General features: G+C 35.1%; 1 protein-coding gene across 1 annotated transcript in view; it reads right to left on the reverse strand.

Moving 5' to 3' along the window:
- The window catches only part of CSRNP3 (cysteine and serine rich nuclear protein 3), a 69,140-nt gene extending 55,020 nt beyond the window's left edge, over positions 1-14,120 (reverse strand). The window contains exon 1 of the mRNA XM_024736000.1: positions 13,943-14,120. Within this exon, the coding sequence (XP_024591768.1) occupies positions 13,943-14,090 (148 nt within the window). The 5' untranslated portion in view covers positions 14,091-14,120. The remainder of the gene's footprint in view (positions 1-13,942) is intronic.
- Positions 14,121-15,177: the final 1,057 nt, after the last annotated feature.

A 15,177-nucleotide genomic window follows, 5' to 3' on the forward strand; every position in this document is an offset into this window, starting at 1 on the left:
ATTTGGGTCTCCTAATAAACCTTTTATAATTAACCTCAGAGCATTTCCCATCCCTGTGAAGGCTATTATTTCTAGCCCTCCATAATCCTTCCACATATATAATTTTCTCTGCCTGGGCTGTAGACAGGGCAAAGAGGTGAATGGATAGCAAACATGTCCTGATGCTGGCTTCACAATTATATGAAATGGTGTAATCTGTGTAAATGTCAATTTGTTTAGTTCTTGGTTCATACTCTCTTTCTGCTGCTATTGCCCCTAAATAACAAAGATGCCTAACTTTGTGAATTTCAGAGTCCAATTAAATGAAAGAGCTGTTTGGGTGTTGTTAGTAAATATTCGCTAACACTGATGACAATGAGAGCTATGTTAATAAGATAACACACTTCAATTTCCAAGAGGGGGAAAAAGACACTCTTAGTTTTTCAAGCATCTGCTTAAAGATAGCATAGCAAATGACCTATCACCACTGTGCTGAAAACTCACAGATGGAACATTTTTGTTGGTATATCATATGTGACTATGATCTGTGTACAAAGATCTTTGAGCACCACACACTTTGAACTCTGTTTTTCTGTTGCTGTGGAACATTTTCGTTTATTTGTCCTCTAGCCCATTTCTGTAGCATTGGAGAATAGACAGTGTAGCTATATGATCAGAATTGGGGGTAGCCTGTGTCAGCGGAGGAGAAGGAAGCTGATGCAGTTGTCAGTCTGGAATTGTGCCTGATATTCACACTCAAATTCTAACTGAGCTAACTGACCACAAATCAGACAAAAGCTTACAGCATAAAAAGACCTGAAATGGTTGAGAAACATAAAAGAAAAGCCGGATTATTATTATTTTTTATATTTAAATTTCTATAAATTATCGCCCAAATTATTTTTTCATTTTAGTGTAATGAGTGGCTTTCCCCTCTATTTCTTACAGTTTTAAGAATTTGTAATGAGCCAATATTTATGAAAATTAACAAAATACCATTTTCTCAGTTAAGAAACACTAAAATTTTATACTCAGGGCATTCAAAAGGATAAAGGAAAAGTGCAAAATAATTTTTAAATGCACAAAACACTGCTGGGTTTAACAATAATCATAGAGCTAACGAAGTAGTTAACTGGCTCTCCATAAAAATACATTTATTTATATAAAGAATGCATAGCCCATGATTTACAAATAATAAAATATAAATATTCTTTATTGTAATTCTATTTAATCAATTGATTCTCACAGAATCAATTATTAATTGACTTTTGCCTAATTTTTGTTTCTATCACCAACTTCTGGTTGCAATTGATAGATGAGTGTAGTTAGATATGAATACTGATTGATATTTTCATTTAAGTAAATGGGTAAAAGGAAAATGAAATATCAAAAACATGTTGAAACTTCACTCATTCATCAATGACATGAATGACTTCTCTCCTAAGTAGAATAATAATTTTTGATGACTAGAAGAATATTCACACACACAAAAAAAAGAATATTCACGTTTTTGTGCTATTCACAATGTAAAAGGTACAGAAATGATATAATTTTAATTTGCATTTTTCACATTTTTTCCATCGCTCTTCCATTGCACAATCTACAAAACAATAAATGGATAGCCCTGATGTGTGGTATTTGCCAATTTCTGTGGAGTAAATAACTCCACCATGGCTGGCAAGTAAATATAATTTTATTTCAATATAATATTTATGGGAATAACTCAAAGTACAAAATAAACGCAAAAGCAAAACAGCTCATGATAACCATCAAAACAGTGTAAAACAGTATTGTTAGAATTTCACTGTTTTGATGATTATGGTGACATTTTTAAGATTATTTAAAAATCAAAATGGAGTAACTATGATTCAGGCATCCAAAATGGAGTCGGGTTACCATTGTAGATGTGGTTTCAGACACATTCCTGCATCACTGAGAACTTGAATTTTCTCTAAACTGTATCAAACTGAAGGACACCACCAACCATTTTCACAACAATATCTGCTAGCAGCTGCTAGCTGCAACCTTGTAGTTTCAAAGTCCCACCTCCACCTTTGCAACTATGTAATCATTTCAGACCCCAAACAAATCCTTGCTTAACAAGCACCCTTAGTTCTTGCCAGCTCCAGTCCTAATAATTGACAAACAACTTATGGAACCTTGTAGTTTTTTTGCCGTTGTAAGCCTTCCCCATTTTGTAGTCCTAGCAAACACAATTCAAGTGCTTCTTAAATCTGTTGTCTCCCAGGCTGCAGTCTTAACAAACCCCAAATAAATTCCTCTTTATTTCAATCAGGTCTCCGTTTCTGAAAATTTGGTTACCGTTACAAGCAATATTTTCACCCATATGTCCTCAAAACTTTGGACAAATGAATGCAGCTTATATAATACTCTGACATATACTCCTTTACACATGCATAGTTCTATTATTCAAGAATTCTAAGGTAATTGATTTTGCTACTCTATACAAAACACAAATTTGAAAATTGGAGAACTAAATGATTACCAAGAATAACCACAAAAATAGTATTTAAAAAATCTTTGCATGTGGCAAATTTGTATTTAATATTTTGGCAAGCATCTTGTGGTTTTTTAAGTATTACATAGACAATATAAAGGTAGTCTTTATTAAAAGCAAGGGCATATATGATAAATTATAAATGTTTTTACTTTTTAGGCAATACTAATAAAAGCTGTACAATGAAGACTTTCTTGAATTAATGATTTTATTTTATACTTAGAAAATTAAATCACACCCACATAGATTTCTGCAAGGGTTAAATTCAAGCCTAGATTAAGAAGCAAATCAGAGAAGAAAAAGATTTCATTGAGCAGGTCCTTTGAGGCTTCCATAGAAAGGGAAAGGTGCATGGTTAAGAGTGGAGGCACTGGAAGGAAGCTGGCCAGGGTTTGAATGTGGTTCTGCCACTTATTAAAAACAGGACCCTGAGGTCTTCCCTGGTGGCGCAGTGGTTGAGAGTCCGCCTGCCGATGCAGGGGACATGGGTTCGTGCCCCGATCCCGGAAGATCCCACATGCCGCAGAGTGGCTGGGCCCGTGAGCCATGGCCACTGAGCCTGCGCGTCCGGAGCCTGTGCTCTGCAACGGGAGAGGCCACAACAGTGAGAGGCCTGCGTACTGCAAAAAAAAAACAAAAAAAAAAAACAAAAAAAACAAAAAAAAAAAACCAGGACCCTGAAAAAAGTCACTAACCTTCTCTGAGTTCAGTTCCTTCATGTGAAAAATTAGGAGTAAAAGTAATAGACATTAACTGTATAAATGCATGTAAAGTATAGCAGTAAACATCATTTTTTTAAATCTCACATTTCTTTTACCATTTGAAAGGAAACCCACCCTTCTTGCCAGGTTGCAATGGACTCTGTCTCTTAACTGGAAACTTTAAGAGATGCTAACTGGAACAGTAGCAATTGGTTTTTAAATACACATTCTTATTTATTACTTGTTTGCTGTCTGTGCTGCGGGCCTGAGGCAAGCACACGCCTCTACCCTATGATGCTTTTCCTGCTTACTACCCTTTTCCTTTCCTAATCCCATATTCTGAGTATATAAGTATACATTTTCAGTGCAATCGACCGCATTATCTTCTTTCTCCCTCCCTTCCTCTCCCCTCCTTCCTTCCCTCTCTGACTTTTAAGCCTCAAGTTACTATCCATTTCTTCTAGTAAATTGTCCTTGATAAATGTTATAGAAAATTTTCCAGAAATACCTGTGCCAACACTTATTTCTCTGTCCTGGTATTTACACAGAAGTCACACTCTCTTGATGTTCTGATGGTATCTAGAATTCAGGAGAATAAGTCCAAAAGACATCAAACACCTGCTGTGACTATTTCCCATAAATCCTATCCTAGAGTGCACTCATAAAAGCTCTCACGTTTCCATTAAGATGGTCTACAAGAGAGCTCTGCAAATAGCTGATGCTAATGAGATCATAGATATTTTTAAAGCCTGATGTGGTCAATCAAAGGGGAGGCAGCTGACAAGACACCCTCTTCTCTGCAGCTCCGAAGCACTTCCTGTGGGTAAGTGGGCCTGGCTGGGAGGTGCCACAATGCCCAGCCTTACACCCTCAGTCATAACAATGTCAGCAACTCTTCTTCCCTGTTCCTTTTACTCTAAAAAGAAAATGTCATTCAGAAAAAGACTAAGTGCTTCAGCTTCAGAAAAACCTAAGAGGACAAAATTCTGACTATCTGCCCTGCAATTTAAACACAAAGAGTTAGTCAGCCAATACAGCTTATTTACTTTGAACCAACCCATGTAATATTTACTGAGTGTCTCTCATTTGAAATGGAATCTATGTGCTATTTTATTAATTAGCAGTAGATTATACTATATTTCCTAAACAGTTAGGAGATGTTTTCAGAAGTCTGAGAAGTGATGCTCGAATGAGAAAGACTGCTAATGCTGTTTTCAACAATAATTACGGGAAACAATATAATAATACAGAAGTACAGGTTCCAGAGTCACACTGACATAAAGACTAAAAGCTGGCCCCACTACATATTAGCTTTGTGATTCTGGGCAGCTACTTAAAATCAGCATCAGATGCTTCATAGGTTATGCTAATTAAGATAACATACGTAAAATGTAAGTGCAGTCCCTCGCACTGAGTGTTTAATGAAAGTTCAATAAATGGCAGCTAGTACTGCTATGACTATTATTCTGAACCCTTATGACTTTTTAGGACTAATGCCAGCAAGAGTGGAGAATATACTTTGGAAATTCTTACTTCCATAGCTGCTGTGTTGACTCTCATGATATCCTCTGAATAATGTTACAATGCCTAGGCCAGGAGTAGCAAACAGGTAGTTAGTAAACTGAATACAACCTCAAGAAGAATTTCATTGGATTAGACAGGTTTATTGTTACCATTAAGTCTAATTCCTTTTAGGGAGGTATACTCTAGATCCGCCATACCTTCATGTCATACACCTGGATGCTTTCTCACAGTTCTATGACTTGCCTGGTTCTGAAGATATTTGGATTTGCATCTCTAATCTATATCTTTTCCAGACTTTTCTCCCAGCCTACCAAAACCACAGCTATCATATGTCTCCTTTCCTCTGGAGAGTTATTCTCTGCATAGGTAGTTTTCCAAAATAACTGTTAATAAAATTTGTGTTGTCCCTCATTGGAACCATTATCATCATCATAGCTAACGCTTCTTGGGCACTTACTAAATATCAAGTACAATGTAAAGCATTTTGCCTATATCGCCCATTTAAGCCACCATTAAACTTATAATGTAGATACTATTTTTTATTGGTATTTATAGATGAGGAAACTAAACATCAGAGATACTACCTTACTTGCCCCTGAGTAGACAACCTTTGATGAGAATATAAGCAATTTGAGTATAGACATTACATTTTTAACTACTAGATAGACTACATAGGCCACCTACATGTGGAATTTTTTTTTTTTTTTTGCGGTACGCGGGCCTCTCACTGCCATGGCCTCTCCCGTTGCGGAGCACAGGCTCCGCGCCCATGGCTCACGGGCCCAGCCGCTCCGCGGCACGTGGGATCTTCCCGGACCGGGGCACGAACCCGTGTCCCCTGCATTGGCAGGAGGACTCTCAACCACTGTGCCACCAGGGAAGCCCTGTGGATTTCAATAGACATTCCAAAGGAATCATCCCAAAGCGATTACATTAATGGTGGGAATTCCAATTATGTGGTAGAAGATATTTTAGGACAGAAAAGCCTCTTAAAGTATACTGCCTAAACGCCTGTACATTCTGTTGACAAGTAGGGTTGACCCTATCAATATTAAAACACAATTAGCACATAAATGAGACAAATGTAGATATTTAGTTTTATAAATAACATTCCATGGCTTCAAATGACTATGCATTTTAAACATATTCCAGATAAATCATTCCTTCCAATGCATCATTCTTTTGCAGCTTTCTTTAGAAATTTTAGTTAGAATATTCCTTTGTGGTAATGAGATGTTCTGGAGTGTTCACTTATACATCTCAAAGACAGCTTTGAAGATAATTTTTAAAATCGTAAATACATGAGTATTCTATTTATTTTCCAACATTTCACTGTCAACAAAACAACATACACAACTCCTTAGTCCAACCATCATTACTTAATTTTACTCAGTCCTTATGAAACTGTCTTTTTTACAGTTCTAATGTACTATTCTTTGAGTGCATTATCTGTTTAATCAAGACAGACCAAAACGGCATCAATTAAAATAACCCACATGATTGTCTTCTTTTTGGGGGGTGGAACCTAAAAACTAAAAGCACCAGATGGAATATTCTATTGGACTTGTATATAGGTACACTAATAGTACACAAGCATAAACACTGAAAACACAAAGATGTCCTCAAATACAATAATATAAATAACTCAAGCAAAAAAGACTACCAGAGGCATATTATATTTGGAGGGAAAAAGGATTATCTGAATCTTACGCGATTTAAAATACCTTAAAATCAATCTATTTTCACATTTTTCAAATGAAAAAATATGATATAATCACGGTCAGAGCTACTTGTAACAGAACTAAAACTAGATTGAGGATCTTCTGGCTCCTTGGTTGTGGCTTTTTCAGTTACAACAAATTGAAGGAATTTGCAGTAGAGTCTCATTCTCACAAATTCACCTGATGCACTAGGGAAAGCAAAATCATAGCAAACCTAAATATTTTTCTTTTACAATAGCTCCCACACACAAGCAGCTACTTCACTGATAAATAAAGAAACAATGTTCTATATTAACACCATAGAAGAGGCAAAAATGTTATGTGGGATTTACTGTATATACACTATAACAGTGTATAGTGTTAATATTTTGCATACTTATTTTAGATTGCTCCTTTTAAAATATAAGTGAAAGTGAGAAAGTACAGCTAAAGCAGCCATCACCCCTTCTTATATCCTTTCTCTCTAGAGGAACCAATCCCCACATTGTTGTGTATCAGCCCTTCCTATGTCTATTTTTACTTCCATAAAATAGAGTGTTGTCTGTATGTTTTAATTATGTAAGTACTGTCTTATTTGCAACTTGTGTATTTCACTCAACTATATATATATATATATATATATACACACACACACACACACACACACATACGTTGTATACATATATATAAACCTAACTCTTCAGTTCAATCTGTTATCCAATATTTATTAAGTGCCTACTAGATACTAGGCATACAAAGACTGCGTTCCTACCTTTGATGAGCTTACACTCATTCCTTTAAAACTCATTTTGACGGCTCTGCTTAAAGGTAGAATGTAAGGACATGCAGATAAGGACAAACAGGAAGGTAGCATTCACAGTGAAGGCAAGCTGATCTGTTGAATATGAGGTAGGAGGTGGAGGGACTTGATGAGTCTGATGAACACTCTGCTCTTTGAGATAGAAAAGAACACGACCGTGGGCACCTTAGGAGGATCTTTTGTGGCAGTAACAGGCAGCTGAGTTTGAAAACATACAGTTTCGTCATTTCCTCCAAAACTTCCTTAAAGTGTTCGGATGTTTTGAATAAAAAGGAAATAAGGAGTGAAGGATATGGGAGGAAAATGGTTGAGTCCAAGACTCCAAAAAAAAAAAAAAAAAGCTGAAATAATGGAGCGAATGTAAAGGGTGGAGTGGAAAGATATGTAAAGACAAGACGTGGGTGTTACGTTGGGGGAAAACAGGATGAGGTAAAAAAATGGGTAGGGGGAGAAAGGAAGTGGAAGGAAAACAGGTTATGGTCTGAGTTTGGAACACTGAAATTTGATATTTCGGTGATAGAGCTGTACTAGTTTATAGAACTATCCTGGGTGAAGCTGTGGACGTAAGCAGCTATATGGAGTGGAGGTAAAGGACATGAATGGAATGGAAGACTCCAGAATAGAGGTGGTCAAGGAAACATGAGGCTAATGGTTCAAGGAGCCATCACATGGCTACTGACATCATGGCTTGGTGGGCAAAACTGAGATGGAAAGAAGTTAGAAAACCATTGCCAAAGGTTTTGTATGTTGGTGAAATACCGGGAGATTCAGGCAAAGAGGATGAGTATCATGAGAGACGTGGTAAAGTGTTCATGGAGAAAGAAATATTTGATATGAGCCTCGTAGCAGGTACACAACTTTAGAGTTAGAGATTGAGAGGCAGAGTAGAAGACATTTCAACCTGAAAGATGGTCTAAGTAAGGTCAGAGGAGGCAGCAATGGTTGACTATTTCTGATTTATCATACTGGATCTCTCAGATCTCTCAGATGAAATGATCTGAAAATAATTCCACTGTATCAGCCAACGGCTTTTATAGTACATTCAAGTGAGTATTTTCCAAATGGACCACTAACTCGTATCTATTTCCTCCACTCGTAATTGTGCCAACTACTTAAACTCCCACATTTCCACTAAATTAAACTTAATACTTAATGACTCAACTAGTCCATGTCTGGTGTTCAGATAGGGACATGACCTAGTATAATAGATCTGCAACTGGTTCCAGGTCTGATCTCACAAGGCCAGGCTATTTGGTTCTTTTCCAACATAAGGAGCTGCAGAGTCAGAGTCTGGAGATGTCTTAATTTAATAGCTCATCAGAGGTGCCTTGACCTACGCTGCTTATCTTTTCCCACTTGGTGTCTGCTCTAACTTAAGATGCTATTTTGATCCTTGTTCTTAGAACCATATTATTACAGGGTAGTAAGGAGCTTTTGAGGGTCATGTGGTCCTAAGTCCTGCTCAAAGACTTCCCTAAAATTTCTATGTTCAGTTTCTGCCTTACACTCCTCCATTGTTTGAAAAATCACTGATCTAGGGATAGATTGCTATGTTTGTCTTTGCTATAGTAAGTTCTCAAATTAATACCACAATGCTGAGTAGACATGATCTGTCACTGTATCTCTGAGTTGTATTTATTACTTGTAGTCTATCATTTTGACATGTCTGAAAGCACCTACCACAGAGACTGTAACATAAGATACACTATATTTGTCAAAACTGAATCTAGATTTTCAATGCATTTTAACTGCTCGGTAAGGAGAATAGATATGTTTCGGTCATACTTCCACTACAAAGTTTCATGTCAAGATCTGATTTCTTTTGATTTTTTGTCTCTAATCCCACTATGAAATGTGCAGTCATTGTGAGGGAAATGACATTGGAGGAAGACTGTGACTTGGGTGCACATGGCAGCATATTTATGCCTGTTTATTCAGAGAGAAAAGAGAGGGAAGTAAGAAAGAAAGGAAGGAAGGAGGGAGGAAAACAGATTAAAATCTCAGCCATTGGGTAAATTAATAATATATCTCTGAATGTTAATTTCTACTTTTATAAAATGGGTACAATAATGGCTCCTAATCACACAACAACTTTAGGATACCAAATGAACCCAAGAATGTGAAAGTGTAAATTAGAAAACTCTTGTCCCTATATAAGACATACACTACCTGTTTTCATGTGAAATTTAGAATACCTATCATTTTGCCTTTTGATATTGCCACTTCCTAAATGCTATATATTTATCTGTAGAAACACTCTGTTTCAGGAAAAATGTGTTCCTTTCATCATACAGCTTCTCATTACTCGTGTGAAGCGCCAGGAACCTTGAGAGGGCAGAAAAAAAAAATCATTCCAGCTTCTCTGTAGCTCTCCTTTTGACAGCACTCAAGTACAGGCTGATTGGCTATAGAGCCACAGGGATTTGATGAAACAAAGTGTTCCACAGCAATACAGAATCCAGCTACTTCTATCTCAAGGGAAGTATAAGATATGACCTTGGTTCATTGCTGGTAAGTATGCTAGTTGCCTAGCAAAACTCAAAAGTCCAAGGTAAAAGCCATATGCCTTTACTGATTTAATATCATAATGTGATGTGCTGCAAGTTGAATAGCTTATAGAAAGCTTAGAATAGATGGAATTTTCTACTACCATAGCTGCTGTCTTGTACCACACAGTTTTATCAATTCCTATATTTGTAATGATAACAAAATGTTATGTTATACAATATGTTAATGCTTATAAAGCACTGAGTGCATCTGACATTTTAAACTTGAAAGATGAGCTCATGATGAGTGAGATTTAAATAACTGTATCTTAAAAGATCTCAGTGTGAAGCTAAATTTGGTTTCCTAATACTATACAAATTTGATAGTCATCAAAAATCCTTTTTTACTCTAAGGTAACTACTTTTTTTCTTGAAAGTAGAAAAATATATTAAAGAAATAAGATTCATCAATAACAATATTTCTAAAAATGTATGTTCATAGATTCATATGCAGATAAGATCACTGTACTTTAGCTGAAAAAATAAATAAACCATTTTATAAAAATTTGTGCATCAATTTGGGGCTAGCAAATAATCTGAAATACATTTCTAGAAACAAGAAATCTTTTAAACTATTTCTTTTACATTGGTTAACATGTTCAGATCTTTTATACAGCAAATATTTGAGGGAGAATTTTTGTTTTTTGATTTTTGGGGTTTTTTTCTCTCACTTTTTCTTTTTTTCCTTCTCCATAATGTGAATATGGTGAACTAAACAGACTATTAAATCAAAAAGGCACTTTTTATTAAATCAATCATTTAATTATCTTTAAAAATCATGAAAAATCTCCACCAGATTTCATTTAATACAAAGTTAAATCAGCAGTTTCATAAACTAACCATTGCCAACTACCACTGATAATAAATGATGAGTTGAAAATTTCAATAAATTCTTGGGCATCACAAAATATTTCTATTTTCTTCAACAGGAAACATAACATCTGTTGGACATAACTCATAAAAACCCTTTACTAGTTAGCTGAAGTATTGCATGATTTAGCTGATCATGCCATTTGCTTACATAAACACAATCAGAACTACAGTTATCATTTTAGTTTAAATTTAAAATTGCTTTGTTGTGGGATGTATAAATATTAACTGAAATAAAAATTAATAAATATGAAAATTAATCTATCATTCTAATACTTCAACAAATCAAATCGTTTTCAGTTTTCAAAGCACCTTACCATTCTTTGACATTATGATACAGAGACTTTCCCTGACAGTGTAGGTAAAATTTTGTGTTCTGCTTTTCTTAACATTATCTCCTGTCTTCATACCTATCATGTAAATTAATTAATTGTATAAGCTACCATAACTTAATGCATCATTTCCCCACTCTTAGACATGTTACCTTCCTCTTCCCTGCCCCAGGTCCCATTTTTTGTTATTTCCCTCAAGAACCAACATTTTCAGTTATGCACTTTTCCCCATGTTTTTGATGTTTCCCCCTTCAGATAAATTCTCTGAAGTACAGACTTATAGATATGAATATCATTATGGCTCTTATATTTCCAAAGTGCTAAACAGACACTTTTATAAATTTCATTGCCATCAAAAGCAATATGGATGTATGCAAAATTTGTACTGTGACCTTCACCAGCACTTAGGTATCAGTATTTTCTGTTGAAGGGAGGAACACTAATTTCAAGGAGATGAAATTTCCATGATTTCATACTAATGAAATCTCATTAGTATTATTTTAATCTGTGTTGTTATTACTACTGGTGTTAAATGCTTCAAAATATTTGCTAATCATATTTCCTATCATGTAGATTATGTTTGGGGGTGTGTATCTTAATTTATATAAAAATGTATGTGTTTTTTTATTCGCTATTCAGACAGTAATGCTTTACCATATTAACTGCAAATATTTTTTTTCCAATATAGATTATTTTACTTTGGGATTTTGGGGGATCAGGTATGTTTAATATTTTTATATAAATATTTTAAGTATTTTGCAATGTAACTTTTTTATGTTACTTCAACACTCAGATAACAATCCTACCAAATATGAAACTTCCCCTGTGATTTGATTTTTAAAAATATTTGTCTACTTAATCCATCTGAAATGTATTTTGGCAATGTTGTGAGATGTGTTATCTAAATTTTTCTTTTTCAAACTCTAATACCAAAACCATTTACTAAATACTCCTTTTCCCATTGTTTTATAATGCCCTATTCATATACATTTATGTGTGTATATAATTCTTATCATACTATGTTGAGATTTTCTCTATTTTCCTAGATCTAACATGGTACCGAAAATGTTAAACTATATAATTTTCTACTATTATTTGATATCTGGAGTGGCTTTTCAACATTTATGGCTTCTTTTAAAAGATATCCCCTTATTCTCATTAGCTTATTTTTCCAAATGGATTTTTATTATTCCATCACCTTCTAAGAAAATCCAGTTGAGGGTTTTATTGAGATTATACTTTTATATTCATAAATTAATGTGGAAAGCTTTAACAGATTTACCTTTATAAACATTTACCAGAAACATAACCTGTCTCTTCATTAATTCCAGTATTCTTTTCTAACTCACAATAAATCACATTTTAAAGATATGTCCAATATTACATAACTAAAGGGCAGAGTGAGATAATAGAAAAGGTGAAGGCTATGGGGTGGAACACATAAATATATGGACATATATATACGTGTGTGTGTGTGTATACATGTATGTCTAGGCTTTAATCCTGTGTGATCTTGGGCAAGATGTTTAGCCTCTTTGATTCTCAGTCATCTCCTTTGTAAACTGAAAGTAATGGTACTTCCAGGATTGCTATAAAGAATAGGAATAATGTATATAAAACTACTGAATCACAGCATGTACCCAGTAAATGTTAGCTATGAGAATAATTTTTAATATAACATGTGCTTAGTACCTGACATTTTATAAAGTTCCTTCATATGTATTATCTCACTTGCTCTTTGATCTTCACAGAACCCTGTCAGATGATGATGTTGTTGCTATTATCACTGTTAATATTAAGGCCAAATAGGTAAACATATATCTTCTTTTGAATCAAAACACAAGCTCATTTCACATCATAATGATATATATAAATGTATTTGAAGATCACCTACATCACACAGTAACCTTGTCCCTGAATATTTGATGATTTTTTCCTGTTATAATAAGTGTAGTTGCCCTTTCATTATATTTTCTATTAATTTTGCTTGCTTAAAGGAATGCTGTCGATTTTGTATGTTTGTTTCATGTTCAATAGTTTTACTGAGTTCCTTATTACCTCTTAAAAATATGGTTAATTCTCTTGGTTTTCTGCATTGTCACATTTCCAAAATAAATTTTATGTTATGGAATCACATATTAATAAAATCAGCTACTTAACTGAAAAATAAACAAACTAAGACTAGTTATCTATCATGATATCATGATATATTAAAATCTTCCTGTTATAAATATAAATTCAAGATTATTTAGCTATTAATAGTCAGTTTCCTTTAGCCTGTAGATTGTACTTCCTTACACAATCTTCCTGTCAGTCCTTCAAACCTCACCTTGTCTGACAGGAAGGAGTGATGTTACAGTGTGGCAGAAAAAGGAAAAAGAGAAAGCATACACCTTTTTTTTCTTTGTGGGCTTTAAATATTATTCTTAAGGATAAGAGAATAAAGGGATGAATGGAAAAGAGGTATAAACTGCGCTCGCACACTTGGGAGAGTTTTGCTGCTTTTTCATTTCTTAACGCATGGTTGGCTATGCTCTTTCCCACTGAACCTAGAACTTCCACTGCCAAATACACACTCCCCACTTTTTTTTTTCCTCCTAGAATATCATTTCAGCTATGGGAGGATACCTATTTTTGTGCCTGGACTTGTCCTTCCCCATCTACTGTTGGAGTAGGGTGCTTCCTTTGAAAAGTAGTAATAATAAAATGTCATTTTTTCCATCGAATCAGTTGGTTAACACTATCAAATAATCCACTCCCAAAAGCATTCTAAATAAAGGAACCCACTGATGCCTCAGAAATATTTCATTTTTACTTAATCATGTCTTGTTTTTAGCTCAACTGTAAAAACAAAAACAAACTAGTAATAAAAGTTAAAAAATGACCAAGATGATACAATTATTTTCACTGTAGAAGCAGACAATCAGTTTCAGGTATAGTTTCCATACTCACGGGGAAAATGATTAGAAGTGGATGGATTGACACTGTCCCCACTGTCAGCACTTTCACTGCTGGAAACTTCATCATCTGATTCCCGCACAGAGGAGCAGGGGGAGGAGCCGTCAACTTCTTCAAACTTCCTCTTTAAAATTCCACTCATCGCTGCAGCGCTGTCACATGTACCTGTAGCAGGAACGGGAGCAACGAAGCATTGAAATATCTGACCGCTGGATGTGCAGCCAAGGTCTCCGGAGTCATTTTTATGTGGCTTTTTATACATGAGCTGAGCTTTCCCTTGAAAGGATCACTAAGCAGTTTTTAAAACAACATTTTCAAATTAACAAAAATTAAATTAAATATGAGCATTTGACCATTTGCTTACCAAAATGTATCAACTTTTTTAGACATAGTTCATTTTAATGCAATACCTTTATTCCTTTTTGTTGGCAAATTGAGAAAATCCACCCAAGTCCATAAAATTCTGTATTGAAAATAAACGCCAATGTTCCCCAAAGTCCTAAATGATTGCTGGAAGGAACACATGTAAATACGCAAAAACTTCGTACTCAAGTTTTAAAATGTAAGAAACCTAATTAGCTGAGCACTATATGAAATCAGATCTAAATTTTAGGTAGTTTCCATTGAAATATTACAATAAGGTGAAGTATGTCCCTATGACACCTGGTTGCTGAAGCTGTTGCTACTGTTTCGGAAACCTCCTAAGGCTAGTTAGTTGGGACGTAGCACTAGTTGGGTGGGAAGAGTGAGGTGTGGGGAGTGGGTACGGTTTCTCCTAAATCCTTTCTCTAGGATGAATGGGTTTTCCCCTTTCCTTGAGCTGCCCTTTCTCTACCTTCCCCATTTACCTCGACATATACATAGTCAGCTGAAGGGCATAAACTTTCCTTGCAGTGTAAGAATATTTTCAGGAATAACATATATAAATTAGCTTAGATATATGTGATGGTCTTACATTGTTAAATTAATTTAACTTAGCTGAAAGTATTGCTAAATTGATTCCATGCATTCTATCTTCCATCTCATTATGTCAGCTGATTTTAACTCTCTTTTGAGTTCTTAGTTACATTATCTAGGCACTGCCCTCAGGAATCTCTGTAATAACCCCTTCTCTGTGCAGATCACAGAGCAGGCAGCCTGACCAGATCCCCTTAGCTGGGCGAGTTTTCCAAATTTTAATTCAGTAGTTTTCAAGGTCGGCTACTGGGATTAGCAGCATAAGTATCACC

This window comes from Neophocaena asiaeorientalis, unplaced genomic scaffold (genome assembly GCF_003031525.2).
Source record: "Neophocaena asiaeorientalis asiaeorientalis breed wild unplaced genomic scaffold, Neophocaena_asiaeorientalis_V1.1 scaffold72, whole genome shotgun sequence".
NCBI classification, from domain to species: Eukaryota; Metazoa; Chordata; class Mammalia; order Artiodactyla; family Phocoenidae; genus Neophocaena; species Neophocaena asiaeorientalis.